This window comes from Bacillus rossius, chromosome 5 (assembly GCF_032445375.1).
Source record: "Bacillus rossius redtenbacheri isolate Brsri chromosome 5, Brsri_v3, whole genome shotgun sequence".
In the NCBI taxonomy this organism is placed as follows: domain Eukaryota; kingdom Metazoa; phylum Arthropoda; class Insecta; order Phasmatodea; family Bacillidae; genus Bacillus; species Bacillus rossius.
Window position 1 is genome coordinate 11127714 of NC_086333.1, and position 23736 is coordinate 11151449.

Below are 23736 nucleotides of genomic sequence, written 5' to 3' on the forward strand. Positions count from 1 at the left end.
CAGTAATTTTATGCAAAGAAATAACAAAAGGGAATTGTATAATTATCTTTAAAGTTAAAGACATTTCATTTGCTACAGTGAAAGTTAATTACTAAAAATCGGGCAGACAGATAAGTTGTTGATAATTAATCACCAAATTTAATATGGTTTAGTTACATATATAAGACTCAGTAAAACAACTACCAAAATTATTCCAAGACAACATATCTTATGTAAAGACTGTCATTCTAAAGATATTTTTCCTCCAGTAAAATATGAAAGGTTGACATTTATTTTAAAAAAAACTACACGATGACAACAAATGCAATTTTAACACCCCTTTAGTGATCGTGAATCAGCATATTTAACAATGGGATATTATATTTCAAATTGACTCTATATTTTTACATTCATACAATTAAATTCATTGATCTTTAAATGTCTCACATTAACCATTATAGTTTTGTAATAGAAAGTATTGTTTCTGTACTGAAATATCACAGAATGTTCCCTGAAATAAGTTACCTATTTAAAAGTAAGTTAAAGCAGATAAATATTCAGTTGCAACTTAGTGATTAAGGGAGGGTAGTAAAACTACTTGGTGTATTTTTTTGCTCTTATTTGATGAATATGCTGAAGATAATACAAAAAACGTTTTTTATAAGTATCAACAAAGCAAGGTTGTGTGCCTAGATTCATTAAAAATTTAATTTTAAAACCAAATTTTACACTTTGTTATTAATTCTGGTGATTTAAAATAAGCATGTGTTTTTAGTTACCTTTGAGGTGGAGTGATGAGGACGAGGGCGAAAAGCAGGCGACTTGCAAGTCGGGGTCATTCTCCAGTGTGAAGAACACCACACGCTCCGAGCCACACTCCATAGGACACCTGCCACCTCATTGTCATGGGTAGCCGCCACCCCTACAACATCACACACACATCAACCGCCACCTCATTCCTGCTATACTACATTATCATATATAATGAGTTACGAGCCATAGAACACCTTTCTACCTCACTGTCCTAGGCAATCATCTGCCTTGTAAAATCACACATATCATGCGCCACTTCATATTATTTCTAATATCTGAAGTATATTACAAGCTCAAAGAAATTATCCATAGGTTACCTCACCATCTCATAGTTTTGCGAAGCCACTCACCCTGCCAAATATATCTCTTACTTTCTCACACATACATTGTGTACTACATTATAGCCATTATACTCCGTAGTTGTAATCACAATCTTCGATCCACATTCCACATCATAAATGATCACATCGCATGAGTCAGCAAGCCATACTGTAACTCTTTACTAACATTTTCCCTGATACACTATATACTTACTGGTTTCGTTTTAGTACGATTTGATGGAGTTCAAATCTTTAATCTAGTAAAAATTCGCAAAATTTGTTTTAAGACAGCAGTATTCTATAATGTTGTACTCCAGGAAGTATCGGCGTGAGAAGCAAGGCTGCCATCCGCCGCCTTGGTGCAGAACACAGAGAACCGACAGCGAGGTACTGTCTCTCTGCCCGCCGCCGCCTTCGTTGCCTCTGCCTGTGACATCACTAGGCCCCACTGTTGTTTAACGAACTTTTGTTCCGGTAAGCCTCCGTGCAAAAAGACCTAAACTTTGTTGTGTAAGACTGTGTGTCTGACGAGATTTAGTGTTTTATTATTTCTGTGTTCTTAGGTGTTCGGTTTTGTATGGTGCAGCCTACAGAGGAAGCTGGTGTATGCACGAGTTGGACTTGCTGTGGAACTTGTCATATTCTAGACAGTATTTAAGTGTGGTCATAGACTTGGCGATTCTTTATTGACGAGGTTGGCTATTGAGCTGGGTGTTGTGTCACATATAAAATTATAATCGTTTGAGAGAGAGAGAGAGAGAGAGAGAGAGAGAGAGAGAGAGATGGGCTTAGGAGGACCACGAACATGACTGACGTTACCAAGAGATTCTGGAATCGCTGTTATATTTGCTACTAATGCTACTTTTGTGAAGTGTGGGTGGTTTGCACAGAGCGAGCTGACTGCTGGAAGCCGCCGAGAGTATGCGTGGCGCGAGTGAGCTGAAGGCGGCCACGGCAGCTCGTGTTGAGCCTCGCCCTCGACTGACGACTCATCTGGACACTCGCCGCTCCAGCTGGGGTGGCTACGTGGCGAGTACCACCATCTTTACCGGTGGTTCATTTCGAACTTTAAAGTCTTTACTTCCTAATAGTCATATGTTTTAAGTTTTCACATATCTTCATTTTGTGTTGTGAGCTGTAATGGTTTAGATTATTTCAAGTGCTCTTGTTAGTTTGCGAACCATCTTATCGACGTGTGAGTAATGTTTCAACTAAAATGTTTCAAGTTGTTGAGCGGGCTAAATATTTTAAATACATTTCCCTGTTTTGTTCAGGTCAACTTTTCCGCAGTATTATCATAATTTTTATTAATTTCTAATATTCTTATTTTAAAGAGTTATGCCAAGGATTATTGGTATTGCGATTTAATGTGCGCATTTATTAAAATTATTTTCTTTATTTTTTCCCAGAGTCCCGGAACATTGCGCTCTCTGAACAATAAAGACTTCAAATAAATTTTGTCACCTCATAATATAAATTCTTAAGTACTTTGTCACCTGTTCCTTCCAATGTGTGCATCAGTTATATTATAAAATTTAAATTAAATCATGTTTTAATTATGATTCTGTACTGCGAAATCTTATATTAACAACTGTAATTTAGTAAAGTATGATAAAACGAATGTTTTTGTTGCAAATATTATTTTTAATATAAAATATTGTTTTTAGTTAAGGTAATGTGGACTGTGTTATATTTCTCATCTTGAAAATTTGATAAAAATATATTTGTTTGCAGAGATTAATTAGGGTACTGTATCAGTTGTGTTGCAGTGCTCCCCGCAATTTTGAGGTAAAAAAAATTACTGTTTCATTGCATGAAAGTCTTAAAATCATTCTTATAAGACAGGTTCAACATGTAATTTTGCAGGAATGTTTTCAACAGTTTTAAAAAATTGTACGATTCTGGAAAAGATATAGTATAAGCAATAAGAAAAACAAAGTTTCAATTTGCTCGGAGGCTTAAGTGGCCACTATCATGAATTTTACAAAATGGCTAATGTAAAGAAAGTTTTTTTAATATCTCAGCTTATTAATAATATTAAAAAAAATGTCATGGGTTAACATACATTTTCAGGGCTAGTGAATGCAATTGTAATAAAATAAATAATCTATATTAAACAACGAATAATTTTGATTTATTTGAAAAAAAAAGGTTTTTATACAAATTTCGTAACAAGAAGAAGAGGGGTAATTGTTTTTTTTAATTTTCAAGCAAATAAAGAATATTTAAATATCATCACTATCATTTTCATAATCAGTTTCAAACTGAGTCTGTGAGTCCTGACAATGATCGGTGGATAGTAAGTTATTTGGTCAGTAAGAACACCTTGCAGAATAACTTTTTTTTTTGCATTGACAACTTACAATCTCAATTATTGTATTTGGAGCTGGAAGAACTTCCGTAATAATGGTTGGTTTCAGATGGCTATCCAACTCTTTATAATAGTAATTCTGAATGGGATCCAATTGATGATCCTGCAAAGCATTTTAGGTTGTCCCCACACTCTGTCTTAGATGTGGACTTTGAGGACATGTTTTAGAGCTCCAACTGTTGCTTTGCCTATTTTATTGGCTATATCTCGATAAACCCAGAGACCTTTGTAATCGACGTATTCTTCAGCATTATGCCATAGTTAGCCACAACTAACACCAGGACATCGGTATCTTTGGAAAAGAAAATTATCTGTGCATCTGGTGGATTTCGTTGTGATGCAAGGGCAATCTGGTAGTTCACCAGTGTGTCTGCATCTTCATGATTGTTGTTGTTGAATTTAAGTCATTGTTGTTCCTAGTACACCCTAAAGAACAAGTAAAGAACAGGTTTTTGTGATCAACTGTTGTACTATACAATCTTTGCAGCAAGATAGTTTGTCAGGCCAGCCTTAGTCTTGTCATGTGAAAGAAACCTGTTCATTGGGATGTGTTTAATGTTTTGTGTCATTTCTGATATGATATGGAATTGGTTAATTCCCTTTCCTTCTTTTAACCTTGCTTGCACACTTGAGAGAATATTTCCTGTATGAATCAAACATAAGAATGATTTCATCATAATCTCCTGTGAGATACATAAGCCTGTCATTGTAACAGACACAGAGATATTTAACTGTCACTATCATTTATTGGTTTATTGGCCACATTTTCCAGAAGAAATATCCGTCATAACAGGGTTATCTTTGTATTGGAGCATCTGATCTGGTGTCCATCGCATCGTCTGGCTGCAGATCTTCCTTTAGAATTTCTAATGTTGCCAACCTTTTAAGGAGACAGATCAGTTTGGCAAGATTGTACCATCTCTACCAAAAAGGCACTTGTCAAGATATGTGAAGATCGTACCATTTGTATTAAAAATGGTTCTTTGTATCACTTGGTGTCACGGTGAATTCGTAGTTCCCAATGGCTTCTTTGTGAATTATGTTTTTGGTGGAACTTGCCAAAACTATCATTCTGCCATACTAGCCCATCCCATTATCTCCTGTAGATCTACAGTATTGTATGGGAGTAGTATTGTGTTTTTCTTGTTTGCCAACATAAACATCTTGTTTTTCTCCTTTATTGGTGTCCACAGACTAACAACTCTATTGATTCGCACCAAAACAAAGACTTCATGCAGCTTTTGATCTGTCTTTTCTACATTTAGGATAATTTTTACATATTTATCAGGGATTTAGGTTTTAGTGATCACATTGTGCAACTGGCCACCTACAACAGCAAAAGTGTTTCTCTATTTCAAAACTGCTTTCTTTATCCAGTCTATAACATGATGATGCTTCTTTACTACACATGGCCCAAGGTCATGGTGCTCTTGGGTTTTATCGATTTCTGAATACAACTGACTCATGAACTCATTGACAACGCATTGAAGTTCAGATGTGACCAATAAGAATCTGTGTCGAGCATTGTCATTTAGAGATGCTATCAATTACAGAATAAATTTGTCAGATGCTTGCATGCTTGGTCCGCCCCGATGTATACAAAGAGGATGGCATTTTTAGTTACTGAAATGTTACCTGCTTTTATTTATTTCCATGTTGAAGGGTGCTTGTTTCTAAGGTAAATCGTGTCTATCATTCATCTTACCAGAATCATTTTTTTTTATCCTGTTAAATGCAAAGAATAACTGGATGAGCTGCCCCTCGGCTTCAAGATAAAGCTCAAAGTGACAAACTTACAGATTGATTCCACTGGTCTTAGGTTAATTATCGTTGACTTTAATATTGCAATTTATGGATCTCTGTTTCCCTAATGTTTGGAACACTGTGCTTACATCGGCAGTGGTCAAGACACCAAGTAGGGTGGCGTTTGCTTGTTTCACAGGCTCACATTGAAGTGTAATCGCCGATTCGTGACAACATGCATGCACTACTTTCGCTTTTCGTTCTTACCCCTCCTCCCAGGGTATGTTTTCTCTCATTTTGGTGCACTGTGCAGGTGCGATAGCACCTCCGTAGGGCACATAAGCATATGAGAGCATTATTTCACTCTCTTTGTCTCTGTTCATTTGACTAGTTCGTCAATAATTTTTTGCTTGTGACTGAGGTCACCAGTAGGTGTATTTTGAATGTATGGGGACACCAGCTATAGGGTGTAAAATTCCAGGATTCATGGCGGCCATCTTGGATTACATCACTTCAGGCAGCCATTTTGGATGATCTTGACCTTTGACCCCGGCGGCCATCTTGGATTATGTCACTGTGGCTCTGCCTGCTCTAAGGTATCCACGGCTGATTGGAGGGTGATTGTCGTTCGAGGTGTCGGAACTGTTGCCGGTTCTAGTATCCGAGACATGAACCATCAAGTCCGCGGAAAGGGTGTGTGATGCGATTATATAGCCTCTCCACACCAAGTGGCAACCCTCTGCCTTCACGTGGCACCGCTGTTGAGGTTGTGGTGGCTATGTTGGGACTGCTCACCCCGACCTCTGGCCATAGCACCTCTTTACTGAAGAGGGCGCTGCCGGGTCTAACTCTGCCGCATAGTATGTATGAGACCGGAAATGGTGAAAGGGCTGAATCTGCGGGCAACAGCAGATGCGATAGAAACCTTTCCGGGGGGTCAACTGGCCAAGCCTCGGTGCATCGGTCCCAAAGGGCCCCATAGTGAATGGATTAGGCCCCATGGAAATGGAGTTCGACTGGGTATGGTGGTTGCGGTGTCGGGCGACCGGGCCTAAAAACGGGCTGTAAACTGCACGGCGAGGTATCCCCTTTAGCCTTGTAGTCGGTGGATGTACTGAGGTAACCCCCAGGTGCTTCTTGCCTGTGCACTGTGACTGCCATTTTCCAGCTGGGGTTGATGGCGGTCGTCGCCAGAGGGGTGCAGTTGCATCCGGGCCTTAATCGGCTGTAAACCCGCCAGGCCGAGGTACGGCGGGTCGGAGGGTTTTCCGAGGCGACGAGGACACCTTGTGGCTGCACTCTGAAGCGCGGTGGTCTGGTCAAACTACCGGCGAACAGTCTGCCGATGAGACCTAAAGTTGGCTGTAGTACTGGAAAGACCTGGATGACTAATGGGTAGCAGTCTGCTAAGCATGTCCGGCGACTGTGGGGCTCGCTGGACTGTGGAAGCACCTGTCTTGAACCCTTACCTGCATGTAGCTCCATGTGGGGATTTTGGTCTACAGGTCCCTAAGAAGCCACTATGTATGTAGTGGTGGAGGGGACATGTTTTCCTGGATCTGGAAGTTTCAGTGGAAAAGAGCTCTGTATTCTTCAGATCAGTAAGCAGACTCCCAATCTACCCTTAAAGGGCGCACATTTGGGAGGGGTGGTAGGCGGGTGCGTTGGCCTTCGGGCCCTCGAAAACATGTGGCGATCTTGGATTCCACCATTTTGTTTTATAGAAATTTCCGCCATGTTTGTTTTTTCTAGAACATTCCGCCCTTTTTTATTATGACAATACATCCAGCATCATGAATATCCGTTATAATGAACCTATAAAGTTGGGGAAAATTTAAAAATTAAAAAGAATTCTTTAATAAAATTTAAATAAAATATTATGACATGATCATTGAATGCCCACTCATGTGCGTAACACTTTTCGTTACGATGACATCATCATAGAACACCTCAATCCTGTACATTGCACTTTTCGTTATGATGATATCATAAATTGCCACTCCTATGCGTTGCATTTTTCGTTATATCCACTATCTTATAATATATTTATTATAAAAAAAAATAATAAAAATTTACAAAATTATACAGGCCTCATCTGCTGGAGGTAACCATTTTGCTTAGCATAATCCATCAATTTGATTTAATCTGTTGGATATCTCAATCGCGTGTCGATATTTCAAGTACATCAATGTATGTAAGGTCAAGTTTCTATTTACTACCAGTGTTGTTATGAACCATATAGACAAAAAGATCCAGAAAATACAATGTCGTTTTGTTTATGATGCTGGTTGTGACAACCATTTCTTTAAAGACAAATATATAATGTTTATATGCATAGTCTGAAATAGCCTATATGTTACCATATATCAAATTAATTGTATCAACCATGTGGCTGCGATGATTATAGTAATAATATTTGATAAACTTTCCTCCTACAAATATTATATCAATCATCTCATATTCATCAGATTGGCAGAAATTTTTCAAATTCCTCACTCATAAGTATGAATCTCGTCTAAGCATGTACATGTTTGCATACTAGATTCTAAAAGTTGTATGAATCAGATATTTTAAAGTTTCTGTATATGTATATATATATATATATACATGACACACTTATAAGCAGGAGGAATACGTTTGCACAATTTGTTTAAAAAGCTGCATTTTAGCATATATTTTAAAAGTTTGTTTATATATCCATTATAGAGAGTAATAAAAACGTCTTTCCAGCAATCGTGACGAGTTTGTGCAAAATTGTAACTGAAATCGTTTGGAGGAAATGTGTATGGAGACATTGTAGCCAGGTTAAGCTGGATACTATCGTTACCTTTCGTTTTTAGTGATCGTATTCTAACGAGTTGAATGTTTGTCCAAAAGTGTGTCGTATTCATTGAATGTTCGTAGTCAAGTCAGTAAAAAGGGCTGAATCCCTTGGCCTTGAAGTAAGCATAAAATAGATATATCAGGGATGTTTCGGCTCTACAGTAAGCAATACATTTGCTGAGTTGGTATTTTCTTACAAAGTTTTTTCTATATGTGGTTAAAGTGTCTTCAAAGCCATTTAGCCTTTTAACCATGTTCGGAATAATTCTATGTTCACCGAAATAAAAGGAAATTTGGTTGAAAAATTCTAAAGGAAGCCGTGTGAAGGGAGTTAACAGAAAAAGGGAGTTAGAAGTGGATTGATATGTTACAGAAAACACCGAAATATTGTCAGGGTGTCTGTTAATATAATTCATATGGCACACGTAAAAACTGTTTATTTTTTAAAGCAAATCATCTTGGCCTAATAAAACTTAGAACCATAATTGAAGAATTTGTACGTATTTCTAAATGGTGAACCGAAATATTCTGTGTTATTAAAATACGTAATTACCGCCCAAGATGTTATTATTTGGAAGATGTATGAGGTTCTGTGATACGTGGCACATTCTATTTGGGGAGAAATTCAACCTTCCAAGTACCCAACCGATTATTTAGTAGAAAAAGTTAAATATCGGAAATATGATTATTTGTTTCTGAAGTGGCTAGGATTCGATAATTCTGAAAAACATTTGGATATAATCTATTGATGTGATATAAATTAAAATGTATTGCTATGTTGTATTTTTAAGTAAATAAATGTAAGTTCTAAATACATAAAAAAATCTATTTATTTCTATAACGTTTGTAACTTTTCACTAGTTACATAACCGGTAAACTCGTTGAAAGTGCTTTAAATTGTATTAGGTGGCTGGGGAATTGTGGCGACCGGTTTAAATGAAGCAGCTATTTTGACTGCGAAGATACAGTGTGAGGGGGAGAGGGTAGGTCTGCTGACATATAAGGTCGTGCGTCAGAGGTGCGTGCGCTTGGCACGCATAAACAGTACTGGAATAGAAATGGTACAGGTGTAGGGGCAGCTGAAACATGGCACTATTAGGACGTATCATTTGTAGTTATCACCGTAGGTAGTAAGATGTGTCGTGCCAGCTATGAGGAGATGGTTGAGGAGGATAGTAGTGACCAGGAAGAAGACGAAGGGTCCAGGGAAGACATTGTAGATGTACCAGTAAACACCTTCACTCTGACTAAGGAGGATATTGCCGCTGTGGAGGGAGGGATATTAGGTAGTATCCCAAACTATCGACTTTGCAGCTGTGCGCGCGAATATTTGTGTGGACAGAGTATTTGATGGCTAGTATGGAAAGTAATGCGGAGTGGGCTATTGTGATGGGGGTGTGTAACGCTGTCTGAACGGCATTGTGTTAGCGGAAGAAGAAGATGGTGTGAAGGTGTGAGCTTTTTTTATTAAATAGTTGTATAGTTTAAGATTATTTCGGTTATTTCACATTAATATGTTTAAGTAGATAACATTTCAGTCCTTTCCATTGCTTTTTTTCGTTACAATTCATGCATTTAATCATTATAATTAGTTTCTATTAAAGTACACTTATTTCGTTATAAATATGTTCTTTTAAAGCTTTTTGATCTTTTTCTACTTCATTTTACTTTAAAGTACATTTGGGTAGAAATCATTTCATTTATATTGTATTGAGAGGTTTTGTTTGATGTAGCTACTAGTTTTCCGACTCATTTCGTTATATGTGGATTTATTTCATTTCCATCGGTATCGATTAAGAATATTTCGGTTATTTCACATTAATATGTTCAATTAGATAACATTTACCCACATTTTAGTCCTTTCCATTGGTTTATTTCGTTACAATTCATGAATTTAATAATTGAAATTAGTTTTTTTTAAAGTACACTGTTGTCACCTGAACTATCTCCTGTATGGTTTGTTAGGTCCAACTATCTCTGAACGGGTTCCTGGCCATGTGGCGGGAGACAGTGGCGACGAAATGAAGAGTTTATGAGTTAACTTTGTTGTGATTTAATTACACCTTCCCCTTAGTACATGGCGCTGTCTCAATCCTAGCCCTTTCCGTCTGCGAGTGCATGGGCACGGCTCTAACACATTAGTGGTCGTTTTCTGGTTGATTCCGAACGCACAGATGTTTGAAATCTGGCCTACACAACACGAGTCACACTGTACATTTCCTGACCAATCGGTGATCCAGTACATGACGATAGTATTTCTGGTGCGGAACGCCCGGTTTACATGAGCACGAACTAAAAGGTGTTTACAGACTAGCCTACACAACACGAATCACACAGTACAATCACTGACCACACGGATTACGCATAGAGATACACTAAGACACTGAATATTTACAGTTTCGCTCCCTCGCACCGATCACGCGGACGCGGTGAACTCTTTCACTACTCCGTTACACGGCAGACTTGGTATCACCGATATTCGGGGCGGACTTCAACGACAATGCGAACCAGTTCGAATGGACCGGTAGTTAATGACGGATCCTCAATGGTTGAGGGATGATGGCCTCGTGTTGCGCGGCGCGTCCAACCCCGAGAGCCTCGTCGCCAGAACTGCCTCTCCCCGCCGGAACTTCGCGCGCGAACCGGTCTGGGCTCGAACTGCGGCCTTGTCGCGCGGTCAACAACAATTAAACAAAATGACTTATCAAACATTACAGGAAGGATGGTTTATAAAATGTATTTTAAATATAATATAATTAATAGTTTCACGTAACTAATTGGTCCCAGGAGGGGAAAATACACTGATTCCATAACTCTCACAGAATAGCCGCGCGGGCGGCTATTGCACTTCCGGCTCGCGGCCGATCGTCGCGTTGCACCTTGCACTGACACTGCACTTTGTTCGCACTACACTACACGACTCTGCCACGGGCAGGAGGAGGCGTTGGCACAACATAACGGACTGCGGAAATTAGGGCGACACTTGGGTCGACGTCAACACTTATTTAGTTATAAATGGGTTCTTTTGATGCTTTTGATGTTTTTCTACTTCATTAATAATTTTACGGAAATGGATATATAAACAAACTTTTAAAATATATGCTAAAATGCAGCTTTTTAAACAAATTGTTGAAACGTATTCCTCCTGCTTATAAGTGTGTCATGTATATATATACATATACAGAAACTTTAAAATATCTGATTCTTGCAACTTTTAGAATCTAGTATGCAAACATGTACATGCTTAGACAAGATTCATACTTATGAGTGAGGAATTTGAAAAATTTCTGCCAATCTGATGAATATGAGATGATTGATATAATATTTGTAGGAGGAAAGTTTATCAAGTATTATTACTATAATCATTGCATCCGCATGGTTGAGACAATTAATTTGATATATGGTAACATATAGGCTATTTCAGACTATGCATATAAACATTATATATTTGTCTTTAAAGAAATGGTAGTCACAACCAGCATCATCGGTGCGAGGGAGCGAAACTGTAAATATTCAGTGTCTTAGTGTATCTCTATGCGTAATCCGTGTGGTCAGTGATTGTACTGTGTGATTCGTGTTGTGTAGGCTAGTCTGTAAACACCTTTTAGTTCGTGCTCATGTAAACCGGGCGTTCCGCACCAGGAATACTATCGTCGTGTACCGGATCACCGATTGGTCAGGAAATGTACAGTGTGACTCGTGTTGTGTAGGCCAGATTGCAAACATCTGTGTGTTCAAAATCAACCAGAAAACGACCACTAATGTGTTAGAGCCGTGCCCATGCACTCGCAGACGGAAAGGGCTAGGATTGAGACAGCGCCATGTACTAAGGGGAAGGTGTAATTAAATCACAACAAAGTTAACTCATAAACTCTTCATTTCGTAGCCACTGTCTCCCGCCACATGGCCAGGAACCCGTTCAGAGCTAGTTGGACCTAACAAACCATACAGGAGATAGTTCAGGTGACAACAGTGTACTTTAATAAAAACTAATTTCAATTATTAAATTCATAAATTGTAACGAAATAAACCAATGGAAAGGACTAAAATGTGAGTAAATGTTATCTAATTGAACATATTAATGTGAAATAACCGAAATATTCTTAATCGATACCGATGGAAATGAAATAAATCCACATATAACGAAATGAGTCGGAAAACTAGTAGCTACATCAAACAAAACCTCTCGATACAATATAAATGAAATGATTTGTACCCAAATGTACTTTAAAGTAAAATGAAGTAGAAAAAGATCAAAAAGCTTTAAAAGAACATATTTATAACGAAATAAGTGTACTTTAATAGAAACTAATTATAATGAATAAATGCATGAATTGTAACGAAAAAAAGCAATGGAAAGGACTGAAATGTTATCTACTTAAACATATTAATGTGAAATAACCGAAATAATCTTAAACTATACAACTATTTAATAAAAAAAGCTCACACCTTCACACCATCTTCTTCTTCCGCTAACACAATGCCGTTCAGACAGCGTTACACACCCCCATCACAATAGCCCACTCCGCATTACTTTCCATACTAGCCATCAAATACTCTGTCCACACAAATATTCGCGCGCACAGCTGCAAAGTCGATAGTTTGGGATACTACCTAATATCCCTCCCTCCACAGCGGCAATATCCTCCTTAGTCAGAGTGAAGGTGTTTACTGGTACATCTACAATGTCTTCCCTGGACCCTTCGTCTTCTTCCTGGTCACTACTATCCTCCTCAACCATCTCCTCATAGCTGGCACGACACATCTTACTACCTACGGTGATAACTACAAATGATACGTCCTAATAGTGCCATGTTTCAGCTGCCCCTACACCTGTACCATTTCTATTCCAGTACTGTTTATGCGTGCCAAGCGCACGCACCACTGACGCACGACCTTATATGTCAGCAGACCTACCCTCTCCCCCTCACACTGTATCTTCGCAGTCAAAATAGCTGCTTCATTTAAACCGGTCGCCACAATTCCCCAGCCACCTAATACAATTTAAAGCACTTTCAACGAGTTTACCGGTTATGTAACTAGTGAAAAGTTACAAACGTTATAGAAATAAATAGATTTTTTTATGTATTTAGAACTTACATTTATTTACTTAAAAATACAACATAGCAATACATTTTAATTTATATCACATCAATAGATTATATCCAAATGTTTTTCAGAATTATCGAATCCTAGCCACTTCAGAAACAAATAATCATATTTCCGATATTTAACTTTTTCTACTAAATAATCGCTTGGGTACTTGGAAGGCTGAATTTCTCCCCAAATAGAATGTGCCACGTATCTCAGAACCTCATAAATCTTCCAAATAATAACATCTTGGGCGGTTATTACGTATTTTAATAACACAGAATATTTCGGTTCACCATTTAGAAATACGTACAAATTCTTCAATTATGGTTCTATGTTTTATTAGGCCAAGATGATTTGCTTTAAAAAATAAACAGTTTTTACGTGTGCCATATGAATTATATTAACAGACACCCTGACAATATTTCGGTGTTTTCTGTAACATATCAATCCACTTCTAACTCCCTTTTTCTGTTAACTCCCTTCACACGGCTTCCTTTAGAATTTTTCAACCAAATTTCCTTTTATTTCGGTGAACATAGAATTATTCCGAACATGGTTAAAAGGCTAAATGGCTTTGAAGACACTTTAACCACAGATAGAAAAAACTTTGTAAGAAAATACTAACTCAGCAAATGTATTGCTTACTGTAGAGCCGAAACATCCCTGATATATCTATTTTATGCTTACTTCAAGGCCAAGGGATTCAGCCCTGGTTACTGACTTGACTACGAACATTCAATGAAAACGACACACTTTTGGACAAACATTCAAATCGTTAGAATACGATCACTAAAAACGAAAGGTAACGATAGTATCCAGCTTAACCTGGCTACAATGTCTCCATACACATTTCCTCCAAACGATTTCAGTTACAATTTTGCACAAACTCGTCACGATTGCTGGAAAGACGTTTTTATTACTCTCTACTTTGTTAGTCATTTATTACGATTTTTACATCTTTAAGTAAGAAGTTGTTTTAACAGAACCTCGCCTTAGCTAGAAATTAGTTTACACGAAATAAAACAAACTTAATTATCCAATTAATATATATTTTTTTTTACTTTTATACACATGCAGAAAAAATAGGTTGGTTGTCTGTAAAGTCGGTTTACGGACGATAGTTTAACGTGACAACGTCATAACAAAACATTGATGAAATAATTGATCCAGAAGAAAAGGAAATATTATATTCGGCCTGAGACTGAGCCGTAATAGTTTTTTGCAACCAAACCAGTTAGGCATTAAAAATATTATATTCTTTGAGGAAGAAAGTTTTTTTTTTTTAAATTTTCTATATTTTGTATGATAATATCTACCTCTGCCTACTTTTATGAATAAAATTGAATCATTTTTATTGAATTATCACTATTTTATATGGATACAAAGGAGTGAAATGAAATGTACAATTTAATTAATAAATTTACTTTTATTTGCATTCATTATTCAAATATATTTATTACTTTTAAATTTTGCGTGCGCCGTATTTATTTTTACAAGTACAAAAAAAAATTTGCAGCTGCCGGGATTCGAACCATCAATCTTTGGATTGAAAGTTAGCGATGCTCACCGCACGGCCACGATGCCATACTTGAACTGTAGTAGTTTCAGTCGTTATGTACATATTTATAAAAATTTGGCTCACGGTAGGGGAATAATATTATTTCGTTTTTATAACACGATTTTATATCAAATACGCATCCCAAATACACCAAACTTATTTATAATGTGTTACAATATTTTTTAAAACATTGTGCAAAGATCCCGGGTGTATTTTGAATAATTATGTGTTTCTGTAAAACACCATTGTTGGTTCAAAACGTATTTGAATATTCAACATTACTATTAAATAACCGTACCGATTGTGCTGAAAATCGGTGGACAATCGTTAAATTACATAATATTAATAATTCAAACGACGAAAATATGATTGAAAAGTCAAATCGATGGTTGTTCCAATTGAGTGAAAGAGAGATGCCACGCATGCGTACAATGAGCAAACAGGACACATCCGTAGTGGGACATCCGTAGTGGGACATCCGTAGTGGGACACTTTTTCGTGAGAGCAGCCGGCGTTCATCGTTGTCACGTCAAAAACAATTTATTATTGTATATAGCACGCAAGTCTTATTGCACGAAGTATAGACCATGTTTGGTATTGAATAAATTTTCATCATTTTTGAGAGTTTAGTACAAGTCTTAATCTATCTACCAATATGTTATAATATTTCCTTGTGGTGTTTTAAATCTCTTCGGCTGCTAACAATTTACTTAATTTTATTAATAAATTTTTTATGATATCTGAAGTCTTCTGTTTTAATACCAGCCTCAAAGTCATTAAAATTGTCATTGCCCCACTGGCCATCATAAGCATAATCAGAATAATTTATTAAAATCTGTTGTTTCCATCATTATGGTCTCAGCACTTTATCAAAGTCTTCGATCCTGTGATCTTCAAGTTTTTCATCATAGTTTCGTTCTAGTCAGCTTTAGGTTCTTCATTGCAGTCTTTGACCTTTTCAGTTTAAGGCTGTTCCACAGTGTTCTCAATTTCATAAAGGTAACTAGAAATTTTGTAGATTTTTTTTCCCCTTCAAGATGTTTTTTTTTTTCGTCAACTTCCAGTTACAAATAAATAACAAGACCTGAGAAAGTACTGTTAGAATCAACATCTTCACATTTCTCCTGATCATTATAGTCATCTAATATTTTGATATCATTCACTTCCTTACTTTTATAGACACACCCTTCATATCATTAACCAGCCTTGTTTTACAGACAAAGGGCTTTTCTAGACCTCAAGAGGGCTGAGAGTCATTTTATAAATGTTTCTCAGCTGTACTTAACATAGTTATTGAATGAGGAATGGATATTTTTATTCAAGTTCCACCCGATTAAAATGTGTTAATTTCTTATATGTTGTTACGTACTTGTAATACTAATAGAGCTCTCTCAATACTTTTCAATTCCAATATAAATACTCATTGAAAGACATATGACTGAAGAAAAACTGAAAGCACATTACATTAAATTATTTTTGACGTGACAACGTCTAATAAATCGATGAACGTCGGCTGCACGCACGAAAAAGTGTCCCGTTACGCACATTGTCCCGTTTCGCTGTGTTCCGTTACGGTCATTTTATATTGCTCTTTGCTAACCTGAACCTCCTAGCATTGCTGCAGAGTCCGTGGCGCAAATATATTATTTTTGACTGCATCTTGGTGTTGGGTAAGCCATTTTCCTTCACATCATCCTTGAAACACTCCCATTCGTTTCCTACTTTTCCTATCATCGTCCTATCCTTAACAGAATATCACAGATCGGAAGAAGTTAAATAGCAAACATGTATAAAAGTTATAGTTAAAATAATCTCTCAGTTAAAGTAATAAACATATTTGAATTAATGAGTGCAAATAAAAGTAAATTTATCAATAAAATTGTACATTTCATTTCACTCCTTCTTTGTATCCATACAAAAAGGTGATAATTAAAAAAATGATTCAATTTTATTCATAAAAGTATGCAATCATTTCATCAATGTTTTGTTATGGCGTTGTCACGTTAAACTATCGTCCGTAAACCAACTTTACAGACAACCAATTTTTTTAAACTCAGAATCTTAGCCATATACAAATATTGATGTTGATTTTACTAAAGCTTACACCCAATCCAATCCAATCCAATCCAATCACAGATCAATACATTTCATACATAAATGGTAAATTTTATAGTTATGAAAGGAAATAGAAAAATTGAAAACATTTAATAATTTTTAGATTTAGAACATAAACATGCATGTGTGAAACTCTGTATGGGACTTGAGCGAAAACATTACATTGTTCCTCATGAAACAGTTTGACATAATAAAATCATTCCTACAAAAATTAAATCCATAAATAATTGTGATAAATCAAGAAACAAACTTAAAAACCATTAAAATTAATCTATTAGTTAGCATATTGCAGCTGCCCTATTCAATTAAATGTAACATAAATACCACTCAAATACCACGAATGTAAAAATACAAGGCTAAAAATATGCATTTGTTCAAGTATGGAGGTTATCTTATCCACTATCCTACACAAAAAAAAAAAAACAATTCAATGTATAACCCTGGCCACCAAATTATTTATACCATCCCAAAATACATATTATATCTCTTATGCTGCCATTATGGTGAAAATCACAATAATATTTTGTTTTAACTCCAGCCGCACAGTCATTATCTTCATAATCTTCTCAGCTATCATCAGCACAGCTATCATCATGATGAACAAACATACTCATTCAGATTACTGTAATATTTTCGTAATCATTGGCATCGAAGCTTCTTCTTTGTCTTGAAGCATCCTTTTTAGGTGTCCAACAGTTTTCAAAGATCGAAAGCTCTACTATAAATGGACTGAAACATATTCTTACTTTTCACAATAAATGATACTTCCATTGTTTTCAGACTTCCTTTAACCTTCAAGATCTTTAATTTTAAGTTATTTGTCAAGATCGTGAGCTATGATCATTCATGCCAATGAATAATTTTCATCATTTAGTATAATCTTATTTTTTGAATTGAACCTCCATCATTGTGAGCATAGCTTTACAAGTCCTGCGTGGTCTTTGAAAGGTCTCTCTTGGACAAAATACCTGTAACGCCGATCACAACTTAACATTTTATGGAGTTTGTTTTTGACATGATTTTTCTTTCTTAAAATAATTCCTCTGCCACAATAACTGCATTAGCGACCTTTTGAAAACGTTAACAGCATCGATCTAGAATCATATTAATTACTAGGACAAAGTTTATATGGTAATACTAAACTCAAATAGAAAATAAAAATAAAATATCAGCAAGTGTTAGTTCAGAATTAAAAATAATAGTAAATGGTCAAGTAAATCCGCTCTCACCAACTGATTTCGCCACATGCTGATTCAAAGAATTTATTTATTTATAAAAAGGTAAACTTTATTTCAAGTACAAGTAGTGTGTAATAGCCGGTCCTGCGCTAGGATTCAGGATGTGGAACCGGGAGCCGGTCCGCCAACTTAGATTGTGACGTCACGGCGGCTATCTTGGACTCAAAATTTCTTCAAAATTCCTCAAAAATGACTCAAAATGACTCAAAAATTCCCGTTTTGAGGAAAAATTTCTCGTTTTCTTCCACAAAAATTCGAAAATTAGGATTTCGAAAATCCAAAAAGTCGCTTTGCCTGAGAAACCACGAAAATTCCTAGAAGAAGCTTAAGCATCCTGGTCTACAGCCTCCGATAAGCCTCTGACAACATCTAGGATTATAAAGTCACCGTCGCAATTTCCGTTACGGTCGTCATCTTTAACTTTTTTATTTATCATCCGATTTTAATGAAAAAAATATTTAAATTTACAAAAAAATTCAATTAATATAATTTTAACAAAAATTAAAAAAAAAAATAACATTTACGGCACGGACCTCGGAGACCTCGGTTCGAACCCGGTGAGGGAAAAAAAAATGACGAACGATCCTTCTCTCACGTGGCTGCAGGCAAACTGACCCCCACCACTTGTTTCATAGCATATATATCATCAAGTAGTATAACGTCATGTCCGCCATCTTGTCTTCGTCCGCTGGAGACCGTCATCTTGTTTTCGTCTGCTAGAGTGTGCAAGCTTCATGTTAGTATAATTTTCTATTCACCATACCTTTAACCTAGACTGTTGGCATTGAACTTTGACAATGACCTTGAACTTTGATCTTGACCTTGAACTATAACCTTGACATTGTCCTTGAACTTTGACCTTGACCTTGAAAATTGACCTTGATCTTGATCTTTGATGTTAACCTTGACGACGATCATAGATCCGACATCTTCTGTTCAGTACATGCTACCAGGAGCTACCACCTGCTAGTGGTCATTCCAACCATCTTGTTTTCGTCTGCTGGAAGCCAACATTTGCGTGTGTACACATCTTACTATCATTACTATCATGCTAGTTTTATTCTAACTCGCTACAGTGCAGTAATCATTTATTATTACTGAGACACTAGCCATCTTGAATTTTGATGCCATCTTGAATATCCATAATTTTAATGCTAGATCCGGGAAAAGTTCCAAAATTAATCAAAAAATTCACTCATTAAGGAAATAATTGATTCGAAACTTGGTTAGATCCCTGGTCGATACAAAAAATAATAATTTTATGTAAAAATTCCACAATAATGACAGGTTCGAAAATAAAACACCTCAAGTTCTTTCACAAACATAATATTTATTACATATATTCTATTTTACTACTGAATCACTTGCGAAAGCAAGCAATCTTATAAATATTTAGCCCTGCATAGGCGTTAAATGACTAATTCTTAGCTCCAATCGGTTTATACTAGACAGAGACCAACCAGTACCTTAACAGACATAGTCCTCCTCTTCTTGACAGAGTTTCTGGATACAATTTTTCACGGTTTGCTTCACATCGTCAGTTCTGTAAATTACTGCAGCCGATGTCTTGAATACACACTTCTTATCTTCGTCATCGAATGGATATACGGTTTTCCATATATACAGTCCAACCACAAGTTATACTTCAAAGGTCCGTTTGTTGCTACGTCATCAGTAAGCTGATTGATTATGTTCCGTCTGATATCGTCAAGAAAATTACAAATGTCGTTCGACTCACTAAACGTATTTAGATAATAGTAGTCTTTCAACGTTCCACGAAATGCAGACTGCGCCAAGTAGAAGCCATTATCGTTCACTTGTAATGCTCCGAACACAGTCTTAGGTTTAGTTCCATGTTCAGACGTCATAGCAATCGGTTACTGCGCATCTGTTTTTTTTTTGTTGTACGCTTCCGTGTCTCCAATCTAAAGCGAGGAGTCGAAATGTCGGCAGGTAGTTCAGCAGCAGGCGCACGGACTTCACCTTTACATTTTTTCACATGTCGGTGCAAATTATCAATTTGAGTAAACCATTTATGGCTCTCAACACAGCGAAATTTCATGCGAAAAGGATTCTTCTTGCATTTGCTCCGCTCATGTCTTCGTGCATTATGGGTAAGTGTGAACGACGTATCACAGAAGCTGCATGGATACCGTGGAGATGAAGACGAGCCTTTCAGACCTGATCCATATACTTGCATTGCAACAGTAGTACCATTTCCAGACATACTCTTATGCACATCGATGCATCGTTGTTGCACCGAAACCTTTACTTTCTGCCGCACAGCAGGAACTTTGGATGTCTTCATATGCGTTTACATATTATCTTTTCTGGCAAACTGCTTATGACATTTCTCACAAAAAAACATTTTACGATATAGATTCCTAGCACATTCGCTCATCTCGTGACGTCGAGCATTGCTGTTGTTTGAGAAAATCTTGTCGCAGTAACAGCACCGATGTTCGTTAGTTAATGTCATTTCAGCATCCATTGAAGTCTCCATCGAGGTCGAATCGACGTTCATCGAGGTTTCCTGCACAGCCAGCTCTGTAGTCATTAGTCTCCCTTCTGCTGGTGGTACCACGACTGATGAAGTCTCCTCCAATGTAGATGTCGTTGTTGCCAACGGGATCTGCTCCACCATCGTCGTCGCTGACGTCAAGGTTCCCGTAGACGATGGTACAACGTGATTCGAGTTTGTCGTTATAGTCGGTAAAGATGCCATCGAGTTCGCAAGTACAGGTAATTGACACGACTTATTAACCAGATCAAACAAACAAGGTGATCCTTACACCGTCGACGACAGTAACAAACTGATCGACCTGATGTCTAGGACTCGCTTATATACATGCACCGGATGGAATAATACTCTAGTCAAATCAAGAACAATTTACTATAATACTATAGTCAAAACATCATTAAAAATAGAAACACCTTAAAAAAGGCAGCACATTTTGGACGCACCGTCAATAAAAAGGAAGCACATTCTACAAAACGAAAGCTCATTTAACGAAAAGGAGGTACATTCTCACTTACATTCAACTCGGTAGGATACGATCGCCAGTGTTAAGTTAGGATATAATGTCTCCATCAGTCTATGAATCTATCAGTTTGTAGTTCCATAAGTGATTGGCTCCAATTTTCTTGACGATATCAGACGGAACATAATCAATCAGCTTACTGATGACGTAGCAACAAACGGACCTTTGAAGTATAACTTGTGGTTGGACTGTATATATGGAAAACCGTATATCCATTCGATGACGAAGATAAGAAGTGTGTATTCAAGACATCGGCTGCAGTAATTTACAGAACTGACAATGTGAAGCAAACTGTGAAAAATTGTATCCTGAAACTCTGTCAAGAAGAGGAGGACTATGTCTGTTAAGGTTCTGGTTGGTCTCTGTCTAGTATAAACCGATTGGAGCTAAGAATTAGTCATTTCACGCCTATGCAGGGCTAAATATTTATAAGATTGCTTGCTTTCGCAAGTGATTCAGTAGTAAAATAGAAGATATGTAATAAATACTGTGTTTGTGAAAGAACTTGAGGTGTTTTATTTTCAAACCTGTCATTATTGTGGTATTTTTACATAATTTTTTTTGTATTGACCAGGGATCGAACTAAGTTTCGAATCAATTATTTCCTTAATGAGTGAATTTTTTGATTAATTTTGGAATTTTTCCCGGATTTCTATCATTAAAATTACGGATTTTCAAGATGGCATCAAATTTCAAGATGGCTGGTGTCGCATTACTAATAAATGATTACTGCACTGTAGCGGGTTAGAATAAAACTAACATGATGGTAATGATAGTAAGATAAGTACACACACAAGATGGTGGCTTCCAGCAGACGAAAACAAGATGGTTGGAATGACCACTAGCAGGTGGTAGCTCCTGGTAGCATGTACAGAACATAAGATGTCGGATTTATGATGGTCATCAAGGTTAACGTCAAAGATCAAGATGAAGGTAAAATTTCAAGGTCAAGGTCAAAGTTCAAGGTCAAGGTCAAAGTTCAAGGTCAATTTCAAAGTTCAATGCCAACTGTCGAGGTTTAAGGTATGGTGAATAGAAAATTATACTAACATGAAGCCTGCACACTCTAGCAGACGAAAACAAGATGATGGTCTCCAGCGGACGATGACAAGATGGCGGACATGACGTTATACTACCTGATGATATATATGCTATGAAACAAGTGGCGGGGGTTTGTCTGCCTGCAGCCACCATGTGGGAAGGATCCTTCATTTTTTTCTTGCACTCGCCGGGTTCGAACTGGGGTCTCCGAGCTCCGTGCCGTAAATTTTGTTTTTTTAATTATTTTATTTAAATTTTATTAATTGAATTTTTTTATAAATTTAAATAATTTTTTTCATTAAAATGGGATAATAAATAACAAAGTTAATGATGGCGACCGTAACGGAAATTGCAACGGTGACGTCATAAACCTAGATGACGTCAGAGGCTTATCGGAGGCTGTTGACATGGATGCTTAAGCCTATTTTAGGAATTTTCGTGGTTTATAAGGCAAAACGAATTTTTGGATTTTTGAAATCCTAATTTACGAATTTTTGTGGAAGAAAACGAGAAATGTTTCCTCAAAACTGAAATTTTGAGTCATTTTGAGTCATTTTTGAGGAATTTTGAGGAATTTCTGAGTCCAATATGGCCGCCGTGAAGTCACAATCCAAGATGACGGACCAGCTCTCGGCTCCACATCCTGAATCCTAGCGCAGGACCGGCTATTACACACTACTAGTACATAATATTAGTCAATGATAATAGAATATTACCCCCCGTATGGCTACAAATGTAGTCAATTCGGCAACAAATGTAACTAATTTTCTACATTTGGCTAGTAATGTAGCCCTTTAGCCTATGTATTCCGATACTCAACTCACTAATTTTAGAGTATGTTGGTTGTAATTATGATCTTTATAAAGCTATGTTATTATGTAGCATGCAGGATTTATACTCGTGTTCGCCAGAGAAGGAAGGATTCGATTGGTCTCAAGTGGAAAGAAACTCAAAATTGTACTATCCTCATAACATTATACCAATTCTTATATGTATTATGATAGTGGTATTTTAATCAATTTTCATCGTTATTATCATTTGTTTAAATTAACCGAAATTCTCAGCAACATAATCAGTCACACGTAGAAATAGTCTGACTATAATGAATTATTACTTTAGAATTCACTGAAAAATGCTATTTGCAAATTAATATTATCATAATGGACAGTAAAAGTATTATTATTTATAATCTTTGATAACTAAAAAAGAGAATACGAAATACACAAAGGATTATAATAAAATAATAACAATAATTTCTGATAGCTTCTGTAAATCTTCTTGCTAAAGCATACGGTTCAAGCACAAGTAATTTGAAATTATTGTCATTATTTTTTTAAAATAAAAAATAAAAAATATTTTGATGAAAGTTATAACTTGTGAGCTAAACTTTTTTGTGGGCAGGCAATAATTTTTAACAAATTGTTTATTCTAATTTTTATATTTTAAATAATACATACTTACGCTCAATTTAGGCTAAACTGATAAGCCAAATTGTAGAGGAAATTGAGGAGAATGATGTTCTGCTCAAGTAACACATCGTACTTGATTACGATGATAAAAGCTGGTGATACAAGGGAAAAAAAAGATAGAATTCAAAACC

At 36.6% G+C, this 23736-nt stretch overlaps 1 protein-coding gene across 1 annotated transcript in view; it reads right to left on the reverse strand.

The window, feature by feature from the left end:
• Nucleotides 1-23736, reverse strand: part of LOC134531584 (uncharacterized) — a 916155-nt gene that overhangs the window by 737899 nt on the left and 154520 nt on the right. The window contains exon 2 of the mRNA XM_063367300.1: nucleotides 759-901. Within this exon, the coding sequence (XP_063223370.1) occupies nucleotides 759-861 (103 nt within the window). The 5' untranslated portion in view covers nucleotides 862-901. The remainder of the gene's footprint in view (nucleotides 1-758; nucleotides 902-23736) is intronic.